The 19,370-nt window shown below is 38.7% G+C and overlaps 4 protein-coding genes across 6 annotated transcripts; 2 read left to right on the top strand and 2 right to left on the bottom strand.

Annotated features, from left to right (window-relative positions):
- The first annotated feature begins 1,702 nt into the window (after positions 1-1,702).
- Positions 1,703-3,739, top strand: LOC145798395 (uncharacterized). Its single transcript, XM_082885937.1, has 3 exons — positions 1,703-2,739; positions 2,895-3,331; positions 3,477-3,739. The coding sequence occupies exons 1-3, from the start codon at positions 1,703-1,705 to the stop codon at positions 3,737-3,739; spliced, it is 1,737 nt and encodes a 578-aa protein (XP_082742063.1).
- A 260-nt stretch (positions 3,740-3,999) lies between these two features.
- On the top strand, positions 4,000-4,662 carry LOC145798394 (uncharacterized). The gene has a single exon (XM_082885936.1). The coding sequence runs from the start codon at positions 4,000-4,002 to the stop codon at positions 4,660-4,662; it is 663 nt and encodes a 220-aa protein (XP_082742062.1).
- Positions 4,663-6,246: 1,584 nt separating this feature from the next.
- Positions 6,247-12,217, bottom strand: LOC114294309 (uncharacterized). 3 transcript variants are annotated; one of them, XM_082884891.1, is made up of 4 exons: positions 8,013-12,217; positions 7,276-7,920; positions 7,072-7,188; positions 6,247-6,992 (listed from the first exon to the last, which is right to left on the bottom strand). In XM_082884891.1, exons 1-4 carry the CDS (start codon positions 8,013-8,015, stop codon positions 6,921-6,923), a joined length of 837 nt encoding a protein of 278 aa, XP_082741017.1. In that variant the 5' UTR covers positions 8,016-12,217; the 3' UTR covers positions 6,247-6,920. The 3 variants fall into 3 exon arrangements, with proteins under 3 accessions (XP_082741017.1, XP_028094232.2, XP_082741018.1); XM_028238431.2 differs by having other exon boundaries at positions 7,276-8,445; positions 8,538-12,217; XM_082884892.1 differs by having other exon boundaries at positions 7,072-7,140; positions 7,276-12,217.
- Positions 12,218-12,348: 131 nt separating this feature from the next.
- LOC114266043 (B2 protein-like) lies at positions 12,349-17,871 on the bottom strand. Its single transcript, XM_082884894.1, has 5 exons — positions 17,805-17,871; positions 17,548-17,596; positions 13,508-13,802; positions 13,181-13,297; positions 12,349-12,842 (listed from the first exon to the last, which is right to left on the bottom strand). Exons 3-5 carry the CDS (start codon positions 13,793-13,795, stop codon positions 12,516-12,518), a joined length of 732 nt encoding a protein of 243 aa, XP_082741020.1. The 5' UTR covers positions 13,796-13,802; positions 17,548-17,596; positions 17,805-17,871; the 3' UTR covers positions 12,349-12,515.
- Between the last annotated feature and the right edge of the window lie 1,499 nt (positions 17,872-19,370).

The raw sequence follows: 19,370 nt of genomic DNA, 5'->3' as shown, positions 1-19,370 counted from the left end.
TAAACAAAGACAAGGAGAAAGTACAGAACAGTACATTGACAGGTTTAAAAAAGCAAAAAACCATTGTCATGTATACATGCCTGAAATAGAAATAATAAGATTAGCCCAAAATGGTTTAGATTTTGAGCTTAGGAAAATTTTTGGAGGCATGATGTATAGGGATTTATTTGAGTTGTCTTCAAGGGCAACTAGTTATGAGGTCATTCTCAGAGAAGAACAACATAGAAATGCAGCATCACTGGGCACTTATTATCAAGAAGTCGAATTTGACATGGAAGTTGACATAGATGTTGCCCAAGTAATAGGTAAAAAACCTATGGTTTGTGAGACATTAAAAAAGACAGACCAACCTATGAGCATGCTAGCAACACAACCCGCCAAAAAGAATGTGGCTATATCACATAGACAATATTCTTTTGATTTGTCTAAAGCAGATGCATTATTTGATGAGTTATTAACAAATAAGTTTTTAACTTTAACTCGAGGCCACAACATTCCTAAAGAAAGGGACAGAGTTGGCAAGGAATATTGCAAATGGCTTAATTCTTTCAGACATTTTACTAATAATTGTGTTACATTTCGCAATTGCGTGTAGGATTTAATTCAGAAAGGGATGTTGAAATATGCCGAGAAAGATAAAGGGGTAATGGCAGTTGACAGTGATCCATTTCCTAGTATGGTGGAAATCAATATGGTGGCTACTGATCAGAAGAAAAAAGGGAAAAATCCTAGAGTTCTGTTGGTGGAGTTAGAAAAACTTCACAAGGAAAGGCTGGAGAAAATGGCAAAATAAGCAAAAGGAAAAAGAGTTCAAAAGGAACCAAGTGAGGGTTTCATCTGTTTCAGATGTGGTTTTGAGAAAGAAAAAACTATGGCCATTGTGATTAATGGGATTCAACAAATTGGAAAAGATGTTGGCCTGAGGTTTAATACTATGGGAAGTGGAGATTTACAAATTTTTGATAGCGATTGTTTGTTCTATGATGGAACAGATCCTGGAATTTTTGGACCTGTAGAGAACTATGGTAAGGATGATGCTCCATTCTTATTCCAGGGAGCACCTGTTCATCCATGCTTGGTTGGAGCTAGTAATGTGAGGGCTATGCTCAATTAACATAAGGGTTTTAAGCCTTATGGAAACCCAAAGGTTTTGACTAGGCCATATAGTGGCCAGCAGCAGCAATTTGGTGCATCACATAGTGGCCATCAACAATTTGGAAGGCCATATGGAGGGCATCAACAATTCACAAGACCATCTGGAGGATATCAGCAGCAGCATCATGGCCCAAGAGTGAGGCCAGAAATGCAACTAGTTTAGCCAAGAATGGTGAAACCTCCAATACCATCCCATTTGGGATGGCAAGGAGTGTCACATCCAAAGTTTCCCATGAGTGGTTGGAGAGCAATGGAAGAAACAAGAACTCAGAAAAGGAGAGAACAAAGAAGGTTTCATGCTATGATGTCCACTGTTGCAGGGGATAAACCATCCGGAAGACAAGACTTAGTGTGGACTAGGGAAGGATTGGTTCCTGCTGCAAAAGGAAAAGAAATGAAAGGTTCAACTTCTAAGACCTATCCAGTGCAACCAGTTCAGATTTTGAAAAGGAAAATGGGACTAGAAGAGACTGAACATAGACCTGTGGGTAAGCTTTCAGAGAAGGCTTTGTTAAGGCAAAAGCTGAAATAGTTAGAGAAAGATCTGATGTCTGATGAAGAAGATAGCAATAACAAAAGAGATGTGACAATGAAAGATGATCAAGATCAGGAGATGGTCATTGATAACAAGAATGTTAATGAAGGGGTTGAAGAAGATGAAGTGAAATCAGACAGTTCTGGTGGTGACTTTGGAGAAAAGTTGGTTGCCATTCATTTTGGTTCTTTGCCCCCTTCCAATGAGTGCAACATGATTATGGCCATCCCACAGAGGTTTCAAGCCAAACCAAACCAGCCATATAACTTGGCAGGTGATGTTGAAGATTTGACAGAACCAGTTGTTCAGATAGCAATAGTTGAGACACAGGCCAAGCCATTGAGATCAATCGAGGTCATTAAGTCTGTCGATGGAGAGAAAGTTGTACTTCAAAAACCAGAAAATAAGCTTATTAGGCATTTGAGGCCTCTGTATGTTAAAGCTTTTTTGGATGGAGTACTATTGGAAAAGGTATTGGTAGACAATGGAGCTATTGTCAACATTCTCCCATTTAGGACACTGAAGGCTATTGGTAAGTCTGTCGATGACTTACTTCCTACTGAGGTAAATATAAGTAATTTTTCTACTGGATCATTTGAGGCTAGAGGAGTAGTAGCTTTACAACTTCAAGTTGGTTCCAGATTAATAGGAACAACTTTCTTTGTAATAGACTCCACTTCTAATTACAATGTACTCCTAGGTAGGGATTGGATTCACCTTAATGGGTGTGTACCTTCGTCTCTACAACAAGCATTAATTTTTCTAACTGGTGGTGGTCAAAATAAAAAAGGAATGGAAATCTTTTGGGCTGATGCAAATCCTTTTGTCGATGATGTCAACAACATAGAGGCTATGTTGTATGATGAAGATTTGGGCCCAGTTGTGATTGATAAAGAAGAAGTCAAATCGCAAGGTAAAGGCTTAACAACTGAAGAGTTCAAGGCTTTCATTGAGGAAGGCTTTAAGCAGATAGGCCAGAAATTGGCCAAACCAAGCCTGATGCAGAAGCAGAAGAGGCTTGTGATAGAGGAAATTGCTGAAGATGAGGGGTGATGCAAGTGCAAGTAACAAAAGAAGACAAGCTGGATGAGATAGCCGATGCAATTAGATCTACTTTTTCTAGGGTTTTTTATTTATTTTTAGAAAGTAAGTTTAGCCCTAAGTGTTTGCTTAATTGTTCTTGGGTGGAATATGTAATCGACAGTAGCCCTCTGAGTTATAAAGAGGTGCAACTAAAACATCTGAAGGCAGTTCCTGCCAAACTTGATGATCTCAAGGCAGATGCGCAGGACTCTTTAGAGGAATATAACTTAGGAAGTAAGGCCTGTAAGAGGCCCATCTATGTAAATGCTAATCTATCTAATGAATGTAAGACCAAACTAGTTAGTTTGCTTTCTGAGTATGTGGATTGCTTTGCATGGGCTTATGAAGAAATGCCTGGATTAAATAGAACATTGGTAGAGCATAGACTCACAATTAAAGGAAATTTTATTCCTAATAAACAATCCCCAAGAATGATGACTAACGAAGTCACCTTATTGGTCAAGGAAGAGATCGAAAGGTTGCTCAATGCAGGTTTTATTAGAATAGCCAGGTATGTTGAATGGCTGTCTAATATTATCCCTGTAATAAAGAAAAATGGTAAGTTAAGAGTACGTATAGATTTTAGAAATTTGAATCTAGCAACTCCTAAGGATGAATATCCTATGCCAGTGGCTGATCTATTAGTTGATTATTAACATAGAGGCTACACATAAGACAGTATTTAGATGTCTTGGTGCCTTAGGGACATTTGAATGGGTAGTCATGCATTTTGGATTGAAGAATGTAGGAGCAACTTATCAAAGGGCAATGAACTTCATTTTTCATGATTTGATTGGAAAATATTTAGAAGTTTATATAGATGATGTAGCCATCAAATCTGACAGTTTTGATGAGCATCTAGAACATTTGCAGCAGACATTTCAAAGAATGAGGACATACAAACTCAAAATGAACCCTGTAAAGTGTGCATTTGGGGTATCTGCTGGAAATTTCTTAGGCTTTTAGTATATCACAAAGGAATAGAAGTGTATGCTAATAAAGCCAAAGCCATTTTAGGGGCAAGACCTCCAGCCAATAAGAAAGAGTTGCAAAGTTTTCTTAGAAAAGTAAATTTTTTGAGGAAATTCATAGCTAATTTGGCCAGAAAAACTTTAGCATTCTCTCCTTTAGTGAAAATTAAGTCAGACCATAAGTTTAAATGGGAAGTGTGCCATCGAGAATCTTTTGACTTGCTCAAAAAATACTTGACAAACCCTCCAGTGCTTATGCCACCAGTGGCAGGAAAGCCTTTGAAATTGTATATATCAGCTTTTGACTTGTTGATTGGTTGTTTATTGGCTCAAGAAAATGATATGGGTCATGAACAAGCCACCTACTACCTAAGTAGAAGGTTAAATGATGCTGAAACTAGATACAATTCTGTTGAGAAATTGTGTTTGGCACTTTATTTTGCAGCCATTAAATTGAGGCATTATTTGCTGCCAACAAAAGTGTTTGTAATAGCACAAACAGATGTTATTAAATGTATGTTGTCTAAACCAATTTTAAGGGGGACACAAGGTAAATGGATATTAGCATTAATTGAGTATTGTCTCAAATATGTGCCACAGAAAGCAGTTAAGGGGCAAGCTTTGACCGATTTCTTGATGGAACAACCAGGCATTGCTGTCGATTTAGACCTATATGAGATCAATTTGGTGGAAAGTGAACCATGGAAATTGATGTTTGATGGTTCAAAAACAGATGAAGGAGTTGGAGTAGGTATTGTGTTGATTGCACCAAATAAGCAAATGTATCAGTTTGCATATCAGTTGGAAGCACAACATGTACAGTCTTGTAATCAAGCTGAATATGAAGCCTTGATAATTGGTTTAGAATTGGCCATAGAATTCAGGATTAGAAGCCTCCAGGTTTTTGGAGATTCCTAGTTAGTCATTAAACAAGTTTTGGGAGAGTTCAAATGTGTCAGTGGTGCTTTAGAAGAGTATTTAACTGAGGTCAAATGGTTAACTAGTTTCTTTGACCATATCACATTCACACATAGGTTTAGACTGGAGAACAAAAAGGCTAATGAGATGGCTCAAGCAGCTTCTGGACTAAAAGTACCTAAAGGAGCTCAGGAAAGGGTGATTCGAATTCAGAAAAGAAACTTTTCTGCACTTAAAAATAGGTGTAGGAATTTCCTACCTATTCTCACTTTGGATGTCACAGAAGAAGATTGGAGATTCCCTTTAATAAAGTACCTATCGAATCCCAGTAAAAAAAGCAATAGGCAAGTGAGGTTTCAAGCCTTAAACTATGTTGTCATGGGAGATGATTTGCTCAGGAAGGCTCATGATGGTTTGAGTCTGCTTTGTATTGGTAAATTAGACCAAATGAAAGCTATGGCTAAAGCACATGAAGGAATTTGTGGGGCCTATCAAGCTAGTGATAAAATGAGATGGCTGATTAACAAGTATGGTTATTTTTGGCCATCCATTAGAAAAGATTGCATAATGTATGCAAAAGGATGTCAGAGTTGCCAGAAGCATGGCAATATTCAAAGGATACTAGCTACCAGCCTGCATTCAGTGGTTAAACCTTGACCTTTTAGAGAATGGGCAATGGATTTAATTGGGCAAATTTTCCCAGCATCTTCTAAAGCACATTCTTACTTATTGGTAGCCACTGACTATTTTACTAAACAGATAGAGGCAATACCTTTAAAAGTGGTGACATAGGTCCAAGTTATTGAGTTCTTGAAAAAGAATTTGATACATAGGTTTGCTTTACCCCGATTTATCACTGTTGATCAAGGTACAGTGTTCAATGGGGATGAGATTAAAGAGTTTACCAAAGAATACGACATTCAAAAATTAAACTCTTCACCATATTATGCCTAGGCAAATAGACAAGCCGAGGCAACAAACAAGATTGTCAAAAATACTTTAAAGAAAATGATTGAAGACAATCCTAAAGATTAGCATAATCTCGTCAGAAGTGCTTTGGGCTTATAGAAATTTCAAAAGGAATAGTACAGGTACAACTCCATATGAGTTGGTTTATGGGCATGATGCTGTATTACCTTTGGAAGTGACAATGAGATCCAATCGACTGGCCAAGCATTTGGATATTCCTATGGATGAATATTCAGAGGCACTATCGATTGAGTTGTAAGATTTAGAAGGAAAAAGAATTGTGGCTTTTAATTATTTGGTGGCTCAGAAAAAAAAAAGTTGAGAGAAGTTATAACAAGAAAGTTAAGAGTAAATTATTTTCTGAAGGAGAATTAGTGTGGAAAACCATTTTACTAGTTAGATTTAAAAGCCTAGAATATGGTAAATGGTCTCCAAATTGGGAAGGACCATTTAAAATACATAAGGTTCTTAGAGGAGGAGCCTATCATCTTGCTTTTTTAGAAGGTGAGCCACACAGAAGGATAATTAATGGCAAGTATTTAAAGAAGTATTATCCAACCATGTGGGAATGCGTGAGTTCATACACATGAAAACAAAGATATATGACAGAAAGAATAAAGCCAAAACAAATGTAATAAGTATTTTCATTAAACTTGTGTCAAAAGTACAGAAAGACAAATAATGAATTTTTTTTTTAAATTTGGCCTAATCCCTTTGGAAATACATTGAGCGTCTGCTCCAAGCATGAAGAGCAGTTTGATGCTTTAGCTTATTTTGCCTAAGTTTGGTTTGGGCTTGCTTGAAAGCTAGTGAACCACTTTTTGCTTGAGCAAGAAGGTTTGGAATTTGCTGAGAAAGGTTGGCTTGCTCTTGTTCGATGGCAGCTTTCTGGGCTCTCACGTGGGCCAGTTGAGTTTCTAGCTAAGCTTCTTCTGCTGTAAGAGAGTTAAATTGAGCAATGAGGGATTGTGATCTAGCAGATGCTTCAATTAAAGCATGCACTGCTTCCCTCACTTGCTCAGCTTGATTCTCAACAATTTTTGGCTCAATATGAAATTGATTGATAGCCATTAAATGCTGAGGAAGCTCTGAAATGAAGGTTTGAAAGATTTGCACTTGGTCTGGATCAAAAAGTTGAGGCATCAGTGGTGCAATGGCTCCCAAACAGTCAGTCAAAATTGTAGTTTGAGAGAGAGCCAAGACATCCAGTGGTTGACCAAGTAAATTAAAAAATTGTTCAATAAGTTCTTGCTCTTCATTGGATAATTTCTTCAATTTTTCTTCAACAGTCAAATTAGCAACCGTTTCTTGAACAACAGAAATTTCCAAAAGTAAATCTTGAATGGAAGAAGAGGAGATAACTGCAGGTTGTAGTTATAAAAAAATAAAGTTAACAAATGAAGAACAATGAATATGGAAAATGATATGAGAGATTATTACCTCTGTGGCAATATGAGGTGAGGTAGAAGTACCCAAGATCTCTCTTGAGGGAATTTGAGCTAGTGTATTCTGCACCCCCATGTCAGCAGTCAATGATGTTTGAAAAGAAATCTCAGTCTTGCATAAGAGAATGAAAGGGGATTATTTTTAAACCGTATACATATATATAAATAAGAATAAGGTGTATGGGTGAGAAAATGTTACCTGTATTGGAAATGACTGAGTAATGGACGTGATGATAGTTGGTTGAGGAACTCTCATAACACTTGAGGTTGATTCATCATCTAAAACCTCAGTGTCAGCTCTGTCAACTTCATTTAAAAGGTTGTCATCTGGCTCAAAAACATGCTCATGGACAGGAGAACCTCTGTCGATAAGAGATGTGCGGCTATCAGAATTAGTGGGTAAGTCAATTGGAGCTTCTCTGACATGGTCTGAATTAACTGGATCTTCTTGAGCATGTTCAGGAATTGCTGATTCTTCTGGAGAAGAGGCCACACTAGGAAAAGTGATGACTTCATCAGTTCCATATGGCACCCCTCTAAAAGGGAAGGCCATTAGGACTCCTAAAGCCACTTTTTGGGGAATTTCAGACAAAATTTGAGCCAGTTCAGGAGCCAAGTTTCTTAAAATGGCTCTCCTTTGATCAATTTGTTCTCTCTCAAGGGGGTTTGGTTGAGACTTTGGCAATTCAATTTGGCTTTCAGGAGGACTAACTTGTGCCTCAGCTAGTTCTTCATTCTCAAGAAGAGGAGGAGATAGGTTGGTATGAGTTTCAGGTATATCTTCATGAGAAGAAGATGTGCCCAAAGAAACAAGTCTTCTCTTTTTGTATGACTTAAGATATATCTGAAAGAGAAAGAAAAATGTTAGACAAGCAAAATAGAATGTCATTATGTTTAAAATGATGACAAAATTGACAGATTGAGTAAGATTTATACCATTATGGGACGAGAAGATGAACTACTAGAAGAAGAAGCTGGTGCAACAGGAGCTTGTGAAGGAGCTGGTTGTTCTTGCTTTCTTTTAGGTCTCCTTACAAGTGCTGCACTACTGGAAGAGGAAGAAGCTGGTGCAGTCGAAGATGGTGGAGGAACTGGTTCCTCTTGTCTTCTTTTAGATCTCCTCTCACGTGTTGCACCACTTTCCGATGTTGGTTAAGAAATACCACCTTCTGGTTGTGATTGAGATGCAAAGAATTTTTGAAGTTCTTCTTCTCTAATCTGAACCCTTTGTTCAGTCTCCACACCTGGGTTGTAAGGTGTGAAACCTTCAACATTAGTGGTGTTTAAGGGATTACCCTTATGCTTTTTTTTCTGGATAGTGGGAGTAGGCATTTCTATAGCCAAGGAATGGCTTTGACTGGGGACTCAGCTGCATATATATAGAAAAGATATATCCTGTTATACACCCAAACGAGAAATTTTAAACAAGAAATATAAAGTAAGAAGAAGATAGCTGTTTACCAATGCTCATGGTCACTCATTTTTTGTTGTCAGGATGCACATTCCATAGGCATATTTAAGCTTCTTTATTAAAGATTACTGCACTCATAAGAAGCCACCAGTCTCTGAATCTTGTAGAGAGAAAAGGGTGTGACTTTGTAGTAGTAGAAGCTGAATTGATCGAATAGTTCTTGATTGTGGGCTAGAAGGGCCTCCACATCTGTTTGATTTTTGAATTGAATTCTAGCTCCAACTTGCTCATGAATAGTGGGATGAAAATATGGGCAAGGAACAGTTTGATAGAGGCCCATTTGCCTAGCCCATTGACAGGGGTTATAGCTTTCAAAACTACAGTTAGAAATTCTGTTAGTTGAAAGGGACCCTCTCACTAAAATGTATCTTGGAGTAAGGATCTGAGCCCAAAAATGCTTTTGTTATTGTCTTAACTCATCACTCAATACAGAAGGATCATCATGGACATACGTGAGTCTAAATGAAGTGCAGTGAAGTTGGTGAAAATGGATGAAAAGCTGAGGATCTCTGTCGATAGGTAGTTCATAAAGAAAAGTGAACACCTTAGTGAAAGAATTAAAGGTGGCTGGTCTAAAGGAAAGAAAAAATTCAGCATAGCTTTGGCATGTGGGGAGAAATGGAGTCGGAGTAATAGGCCTAATTTCAGGAAAATAAGCATAAAACTAGGCTTGGAAAAGCCAGAAAGGACCACCACCATTATGATCAATTTCTTTATCCACTAAAGAAAAGAGACCTCTGTATAAGGTGCCTAGTAAAAAAGGGGCAAGAGCCAATTTTGTACCCTCCTGAATGCAAGTGGCTAATGCTAGGTATTCTTTAGTGATTTTCAAACCAGGAACACAAAGAAAATGTTGGGAAAGCTATAGTAAATAAAAAGCTGTTCTTTCCTCATCTGTGGGTTCAAGGCCAAATTTTTGGTACTTTGTTTGAAATTTCCCATAACTGAGGTCAGTGTCCAACTTGATAGGTGTTTTTGGGGTTAAAAGGGCACTGATATGTTGACTACAAAAAGGGAGGCCAGTCAAATGGACAACATCAAGAATAGTAGGTGACATCATACCACATTTTAGAATGAGGGAATTACATGATGAAGACTAAAAACATGTAGCAGCACTAATGACCCATTTGTCCATATCTAGAGAGAAAGTTGATAACCTGATGACGTCGTAAATACCTAAAGCTCTCCAGAGATTAATGTCGTATATCATCATTCGTTGAACCCATCGTTTCCAGTCTGGATCAGGTCTTTGCCATGTGCGTAGAGGATTAGGGCTGGAATCCCAATGGTTCCATGACAGCTTTGCTTTGTTGAAAAGTAATGTTTCAGTGTCTGCAATAGGATAGTACTGGGTAAGCTCATCAGGAATGATTAAATTGAAAGTAGGGCCCAGTTCTCCTTCTGCAGAATTGCCATGGTGTGGGATAATGCAGCTGTTGAAGATGTTTTGACGCAGTAGTTGCTGAAAATCGATTGGAAAGCGTTGTACAGCTGGTGACTCAGTTTGTTTCTTTCCTTTGACCTGACCTCGTTTGAGCGCCATTAGAGAGTGTGAGCAGAAGGGTTTTTCGAAGTCAGAGGGTTGAAGAAGCAAATAGCAGAGAAAGTTAGAGAATAGTGGAATGATGATTTGATTTCTGGCATTCAAATAGCTTGTGGTGGGCTTACTCGAAGTTCTGGGAAATTATGTTGGATTAATTTTTAGCATTTGGGCCTAATTACAAATTATGGATAAACAGCCCAAATATTTAAATGTCCAACTCTATTTCTTTTAAATAATCATTCAAGGCAAAAACTCCTTTTTGTCTTGAATGAGGGGGGCATTGTTGACACTAAAAATTGCATATTCTCTGTCGATTGTATGTAACAAATGCAGAGAATTGGTCCAGCGGATGCTAGGTTTAAAGACTACGAGTTTCCACAAATTTACAAGTGAAAAGCGAGTGAATATGAAGCCTAGAATACAAAGCAAGTGACAGAAAGGAAATAGTTAAAGAGTTAGACGTGGCAGTTGCAGTTTTCCTGTCGATTCATCTAGTAATGAAGTGGAACGTGGCCAAACATGGCCCAGGCGTCAAGCCATAAAGTTAGCATGCAAGGCATACATGATACGCGTCATGTTTCCTAGAAGGAGAAAAACTGCAACAGAGAAGTAGTTACTGGCAGTTGCAAAGATCATGGGCATTGAAGTGAAAGTAGCTGGCTATATGATGGGACACGTGGCAGCGGCGCAGCAGTGGAGTTTGAAGACCAGCAATATAAAAGCTGGGAATTCAAAGTTAGAAAAGATCTTCAAACAAATTTACAACCCTTATAGCAGTAAGAGTAACTTAACTTTGTTAGTTCTTACTTAGGAGTAGTCTATCTATAGTTCAGTTTCTGTAACTAAGAATTCTCTGTCGATTGTCATGTACATTGAACTGGAAATTTAATCTTACTGATTAAATTCCAAGTTTGTTTGTTCAACAATTGATTTTCAGTTTATTCCTTCTTGTTTCTTCGCATTACAGCCTTCAAAGAAGTCCTTGAATCTGTCAAGGCATAGAACGTTCAGACCACAATTGCTTGATTTGTTGTTTGGAAAAGTTTAGCTTCTCTGTCGAATCACTCCTGTCGATTTGGCCCAGACCAGATTTTTTGCTAACACATACGCTATTAACAAGTTCTAAAGGTACCAAACACTGCCAGTTTCACATATAACTCCAGCATCTTGCTCACCATGTTCTTCACACCCAGTGCCAAAGAATGACTTTGTACATCCTGCTTGTCCTTTATCTACAATGAGTACTTTATTGTCCATATCTTTGATAGCAGCTGATGTAGACAAACAACGAAGTAGGTATACATTCAATGGCTTTGTGCCTCTCCAAAACAGTTCTTTCCCAGACCATCTTGTTTTGTCACTATTGAATCCATATTGGTCGAGCCTTTCAACTGCTCTTCACCATTGCCATCACTAATGGTCGGGTATATCAGAGCTGGTTTTATGTCATTTTGCGATAACCCGATTTGATTATCATCGGTTTTGGCATCTGACTTGTTTGTTAGCATTGGCCTAACTAATCTTCTCTTCTGTTGTTCTTCACCATCTACATGATCGCTTCCCTTAGTTTCACATTGTATCTTCAGCATTTTGCCTTCGTCATTAACAGTCAAAAGTGGAATGCATTCTCCAATTTGTTTCCCGGTCCATGTATCCACCAGATCCTCTTCAACTTGAAATGCATCTTCATTCATCTGCACTTGGATAGTCATCTGTAAGTTCTCACTATCATGATTTCTGATAGCTACTTTGTGTCTCTCTCTCTTATTCCCCTAAAATATTTCTACATTTCTACCCACTAAATTATCTATCTGGATATCAAATTTCTTTTCTTCCACAGCATTGTCAGAAGCAAAATTTAAGCGAGAAAACACACTAGCTCTCTTTTTTAGATGGCTATCTCGTTTTCCACGTGAAATACTTTTAGTTTTCCTTGTCATCCTTTTCCAATTTTCATGAGACCACTGCAACTTCTCCATAATTTCATGCACTGATTTAGTCACTTGAGAGTCATCTTCATCATCTTCTACAGCAGCTTTTGACATCAAATTCAAACGAGAAAACACAATTGTTCTTTCGTCTTGAGTATCAGAATACAGGCCCTTCACCCTCGGGTATTTTTCGTCACATTGATCCCTCTCTGGACTAAATATAGAAGATGGCTGATTTGAATCCTTCAGTCCAAAAGCATGGGAAATATACATGCTTTAGAGGAGGACTGATCTATATAATCATGACAAGAGGCAGATTCTATATAATCATGACAAGAGGCAGATTTTATTTGGTTATCTTTCAAAACCCTAGCCTCTGAGAAAGTATTCTCATTCTCTGTTGCATCAAGATGTTTAAGGGAAGACAGTGGTATGTAATCGCCAAGGCCCAACGAAGCATTATAAGAAGAGATATCTATGTGCTCTGACTCTTTTTACAATGGGACTGATTGACTTAAAGAAAAAGATGAGCTTATTGAAATACCGGTAGAGTGAGTAGCATATTCATGAAGTGCGGTAAACTCGTTGCTTGTTCCAGACACGAACGGAGCCTGGAAAAAAGATATCCCTGCATTCAGTGAGTGGGGTACATCCACTGAATTCCTAGCTTGCCTTTCAACCATGAAGTCGTCTCTCTCCAGCTCAAGTTTGCCAGAATCAGCCAAGGGATTTACTATATCCAACAATTTGACTTTCTTCTTTTTCAGAGATCTTTGTACTCTGACCTTTCTAGAATCAAACAAGTATAAGACCCTTTGAACCTGCATTCTCAATCAATATAAAGTGAGTGTTGGCAACAAGTCCAGTTTAGGGCTTGTTGCAAGGTTCAATTCTAACTTGAACATATTTTAGTTTATTTCCTTTCACAATCAGTCAATCACAACATCCCACAACAAGCTTCATTAGGCCACACCAACTATCCCATTAAGAAGTATGTTTGTTTGCTTTACTTCTCTAAGGAATAAGAGGGCTTGTTAGTACCCTGCTATGGCATTCTATGATTGAGCTGAATTGAACTTAAACTGCATATTGGACAGAATATGAATCCTTTGCCAAACAATGAGCCTAGATTCTACAAGAAATGTGAATAAGAGCAAACCTGATCGTTAGACAGACCAAAGTTGAACTTTGTCGTTGCATAGTAATTATCTTGAATAGCATCACAGAAATCATGTTCATAAAGAGGACGACAAATCCAAAGCACACTAAATTGAACCTGAACAAGACAAAATTGAACGACAGGCATAAAATTGGTCTAAAAAGGAAAGAGGTTACATCTCAAAGAAACAATATCTGGTGATTCACATATGCTCAAGGAAAAAAAAAAATTATAATTAGGCAGCAATAAATTTAAGGCTAGTGAAAGCTATGAAAGAATGAAGCTAGGAAGAAAACAACAAAAAATCATACAATCGTCAATTGATACCTGTGCAGGGAATGATTTTCCCGTTGAACGATATGCATTGGGTACAATATTCATTGAACCATCTGTTACAGCTTGAAATACACCATATAGTTTTCTTTGCTCAAATTCGAAAAGAAATAAAACCATTCCAGCTTTGACTTCTTTCACAAAGTTAAGAAAAGCATGTGGAAGACCAAATAGTTTTCTCTTAAAACACTCTTCTATTGTAGTTCTGTTTGACATGAAGATCGCACCAACGTCTGGAGCCTTTCTAGAAGCATTCTTCATCCGAACATCATTGAAAGCCATAGATGTCCTGTTACAAGTCATCAATTTAATGAAAAAGTGTCAGCAATGAACAATCCCAACAATTAACATACCGGAAACAAGCATACAAATATAATCAAAGCATTGCACAAAATAACAGACTAGTCATTAAAAAGTATAATTTTCTACTTTGAGAAATGAGCATGATAACCAAAAAGACAAAAAAGAACACTAATTCCTTGAGTTTTGCAAATGATGCAATAGAAGATAAAATAGATGTAATTAGGCTAGCACATAAAATAAAACTAGACAGCATGCCAACAACTATAATGATATACAATGTTAGATTGGTCTCACCAAGAAAACACATTGAACTCACTGGTATCCATCACGACTTTGCAGGTCATACCTGTTTTAGTATAGAATAATGTAGCACAACTACTAGAGACAACATATGTAGTTATTAAGTACTCTTCATGTCAAAGCAACTAGTAACCAGAGGAAGTGTCAAATTCAATCCAGAAGATACAATCCGTAAGTACTTTGAGCATAACAGTAGATAATGCAGTTCATATATCTCATGTCCAAAACTATGCCCAGTCCACAAAAGGTTAAACATTGGTAAAGTTGAATGCTTATGTTCTTCAAACCCCATCCAATAAATTTTGAAACGGGTGTCCAAATGATTAAAAACTTCGCATGAATTTTCCCAGCTGAAAAATCTAGGAATCCCCTAGATGTTGATTTGTGATTATGTATCAATTTTAAGCAGAATATAACAATCCCAATCAAACAATCAAGACAAAGAGACACAGTGATTTAACGTGGAAAAAACCACAATTGGACACCTCCAACTGTGATAAAAAAACCACGGGCAACAGCCACAAGAACAATCCACTAAGAAGAATTAAAGGAATTACACAGGTATACTCTCAATTACCTAGCGAATCCACAACGCCTAATTGAACCAACCTCTATGTGCCTCTTCCAACCCCATCTTCACCACGGAATTGTCTTTCTGATGAGCCACTCCGGATTCCACCAAAGCTTCAGGCGCGAATTCTTCAGAATCCACAACTGAAGAATAACTCTCTCTTTTGTGTATAACAAACAAACCTTTGATGTACTCTCTTTAGATCATGAGTTGAATACTCAATAAAAACATCAAAGAAAAACTCACAAAGTATCCCCAGATATAAACCCTAGAAACCAAAAAGAAGATCTGGAGAAGTTATCCTAAAATCTGACCCAACACGCGAATTTATAGAATCTGTTCCGCGATCTCCGCTCGAGCTCACCACAGCCCGCTCGAGCGGACTGACCAAAAACTGCGTGCGAACAAACTGAGATGCGCTCGAGCGTAGGAGAATCCGCTCGAGCGTAAAATCACACCTTCCAGTATTTTTACAGGCGACTGCAGAGATGCTGAGAGCTTCCAATCCCCGCTCGAGCGTCCCTTTCCCCGCTCGAGCGGGAAGGCCAAAAATGGAAAAACTGGAAAAAAAAAATAACATGATCGGACAGGCAACTTTGAATGCATTTTTGCATTTTGCTTCGGGGGCGCTGCCCCTCGACCCCGCCGTGGCGCTGCCCCGGACCCGCCAAGGGGCGCTGCCCCCTGGACCCCCGCGAGCTGACCGGGCAGCTCGATCCCCGTCATAATCAGCGAAGTGGCAATCTTGAACGCTTTATCATCACAAACTTCTCTGAAAAGCTTGATTCGGGTCGGATTCGCATCTAAACACTCATAGCCTCACTGAAAATAAAAAGTGCGAATAAAATTACAACTCAAAGGAGTTTTGTCAAACGGGATTGCCAAGAAATAAAACCTAACACCAGCAATTAAGAAAAAGCAGCTCAAAAAGAGGTAAATTTCATGCTTTTGAAGTTCATATATATAACACAAACACATATAAGAGCACTGGAACTTAACCAAGGAACTTCATTTCAATTGAAACCTCAATCAATTGTTAGATGGAATCAACTTGAGAAATCTAATGCATCAATGGATTATGGAAGCTCCACTAGCATTGCAAGGGATGCTCCGTTATAATTACAAACGCTCATAGTAGACATAGGGATTTAAGAGATTTTAAATATGAAGGCAGAATATGAAAATTTAAATACAATAAAAGGTTACTAAGATGCATTAGATAGTACAAGTAGAGTTAATATGCATTCAAGCTGAGAGAGAGAGAGTGAGACAGAGAGAGAGAGAGAGGCCAATATTTAATAATAAATATAAGAGTTTCACTCAAGTGAACTAAATAAGCCAATAATAAGCTTGGGTGCTTGGCCAATAATTTAAAAACAAACTCATTATTGTCATCGACAGAATTCCCATTAGACCTGCATTGTAGTACCATACACTGACCATTGACATAGTAAAAAATGTAGAAATAGCATCCAATAAAGCTACAAACAGCAACTAGTTTACTAACCACTTGTGTGCCACTGCCACCTCAACTCTTTGGGCCTCACCCATTTGAGCCCCCTCTCTTTCATTTACAAAACCCATCCCCTCACATCTCTTGGTTTCCTCTCTCACACAAAACAGAACCCAACTCTTAAAGCATAACAATATTAGAACTCTCGATATGAAAGTCTCTCGTTTGTGGAAAAAAATTTTGCTCCGTGTTTCATGGCCTCTGGCCTTGATTTTGAGGTTTAATAATAGTAAGGCCATATAGATGTCCTACAAAACAAAAAAAAAAAGAAATCAACACAGAAGAAGTGAGTTTTTAAAGACAAACCAGGGTTTTCAGACGTTGGAGGACACCACAAATAAAATAATTGGAGGGTTTTGAAGTGCAGCAAGAGAGAGATATGGTTTTGTTTTGGTTTTGAGAGTGGGGTTTTGTTTTGTGACTTTTGCATGAGGAGGGAAAGAAAAAGACATGAGGGGAACTTGAGAAGAGTTCTATAGGAAGGAGAGGGAAAGAGGAAAAATAAATTCATGGGGGCCATAGTGTTGAGGTGGCAGAGCCACATAAGGAGTCCGTAAACTAATTGGTAAACTAATCAATTTATTGAATAACATCACAACCAAACATTGGGAGGCAAGGGATTTTATGGGTTTTTTTAAAGAGCATGTCACATAGCTAAATTATTGGGAATGTGCCTAATAAGCTATGCATGTAACTAAATTCACATACAAAGTATGGGATGGGGGAGGGAAAGAGAAGAGACAGCATCTCTCTTAAATCAAACTCCTCTATTCTATCCAGGGCCATATATTTCTAATCATTATGTAGGATTTGAATGCAACAAGAAAATTTTGGGCATTCTTGGCTTACCTTATATGCTACAACGAATTTTGCTCATCAAACATCACCCCATTATGAAATCACCAAGCCACTTATTCTTACAGTCACAATGCATGGTTTTTGTAACTGATGACAAAAAAATCTTGGCTGCATTTCTCAGTTTTCCCTCCATAGCTGCTACAATACAACTAGCTGCTTTTCATACACCCACCATCATGTATGTTGTATATTATATAGGTATATACATGCATACATTAATGCTTCAAACTTATAATAATTTTTTAATCTTACCATTACTGACCCATCTCAACTCTATAGAATTATAACTTAAAAAATGAAGCACAAAACAGAAATTTAGCAATATACACACACATATACATCATCAATTCAAACATAGGTAGAAACACACAAACAGAGAGAGAGAGAGAGAGAGAGAGAGAGAGAGGGCATTTTAAACATTTAAGAAATTGAAATCTGTAAGTTAGGAATGTCATCTCTAATGTGTTAAAAGCTTATTTTTCGCTATACTTGTCTGAATATTCCTTGAGCAAAGGCAGTGGCGATCTCACAGTAAACCCTATTGAGAACAAATAAAAACAACGAAATAAATTAATTAGGTAACTATAAAAAAATTAAAAAAAAAACACACACACACACATTCAATTACAGACTCAATTAAGTACATCTACCATCAGTACACCATCTTTTGAAGAGCTAGAAAAACCATAACCATTGTTTCAATTGTTTTTGGATATCACAGAGACAGAGACAGAGAGAGGGTGAACCATGGTGGTTCGGTGGAGGCGTGAAGAAGAGACTGACCGATCTGCCAGGGCAGGGCTGGAGGTACAGTCGCCTGTTGGAGATATGAACAGAAAAATGATGGCTCATATTTTGTCGCATTCGTCTTTCTAAATATATTTAGGGATTTTTATTAATAAGTCCAATTTAGAAGTGTTTTAATTTAAGAAGTTTATGAACAAATTTTTTAACTCATTTAGTCTCATATATGTATAGTTTTATTCCATAAAGTCCATTTTCTTGATTTACACTATTTTCTTGGACACATATGCCCTTATATTCAATTTTGATACCCTTATAAATATTTTTTGAACGATTAGCAATTTAATGATGTGACCATTCATATTTTAAAATTCACATTGGTAGAAATGTAAAATTGGCCCGTGGGCAGCCCGAAACCCGCCCAGGAGCCGGGGCAGGCCCCGCCCGTTGACAATGTGAATATTCACATTGACATGTTAACATTCACATTAATAGGAGTGTAAAATTGGCCCGTGTCCCGTAGCGGCGCGAAACCCGCTCGCGGCCCACGGGCGACCCGGGACGGGCCCAGTCCGACCCATTGACAATGTGAATATTCACATTGACATGTTAACTTTTACATTGATAAAAGTATAAAATTGGCCCGCGGCCCATGGGCGGCCAAAAGCCCACCCGCGGCATGGGGAGGGCCCGGTCCGGTCCGTTGACAAAGTGAATATTCACATTGACATGTTAACATTCACATTGATAGGAGTGTAAAATTAGCCCGCGCCTCGTGATAGCTCGAAACCCGCCCACGGCCCGTGGGCGGCCCGGGGCGGGCACGGCCCGGCCGGTTGACAATGTGAATATTCACATTGATATGTTAACATTCACATTGATAAGAGTATAAAATTGGTCTGCAGCCCAAGGCGGGCCCGACCCGGCCCGTTGACAATGTGAATATTCACATTGACATGTTAACATTTACATTAATAGGAGTGTAAAATTGGCCCCCGTCCCGTGGCGGCGCGAAACCCGCCCGCGGCCCATGGTCGACCCGGGGCGGGCCCGGTCCGGCCCGTTGACAATGTGAATATTCACATTGACATGTTAATATTCACATTGATAAGAGTATAAAATTGGCCTGCAGCCCATGGGCGGCCAAAAGCTCAGCCCGGCCCAGCCTGTTAACAATGTGAATATTCACATTGACATGTTAACATTCACATTGATAAGAGTGTAAAATTAGCCCGCAGCCCGTGGGTGGCCTGAAGCCCGAGGCGGGCATGGCCCGACCCATGACAATGTGAATATTCACATTGACATGTTAACATTCACATTGATAGGAGTGTAAAATTAGCCCGCGCCCCGTGGCTACCCGAAACCCGCCCACGGCCCGTGGGCGGCCCGGGGCGGGCCCGGCCCAACCTGTTGACAATATGAATATTCACATTGACATGTTAACATTCACATTGATAGGAGTGTAAAATTGGCCCGCAGCCCGTGGGCGGCCCGAAGCTAGACCGCACTCCGAGGCGGGCTTGGCCCGACCCGTGACAATGTGAATATTCACATTGACATGTTAA

Source organism: Camellia sinensis, chromosome 8, assembly GCF_055761805.1.
Source record: "Camellia sinensis isolate YWXY chromosome 8, ASM5576180v1, whole genome shotgun sequence".
NCBI lineage: Eukaryota > Viridiplantae > Streptophyta > Magnoliopsida > Ericales > Theaceae > Camellia > Camellia sinensis.
This window is presented reverse-complemented; position numbering and strand designations above follow the sequence as displayed.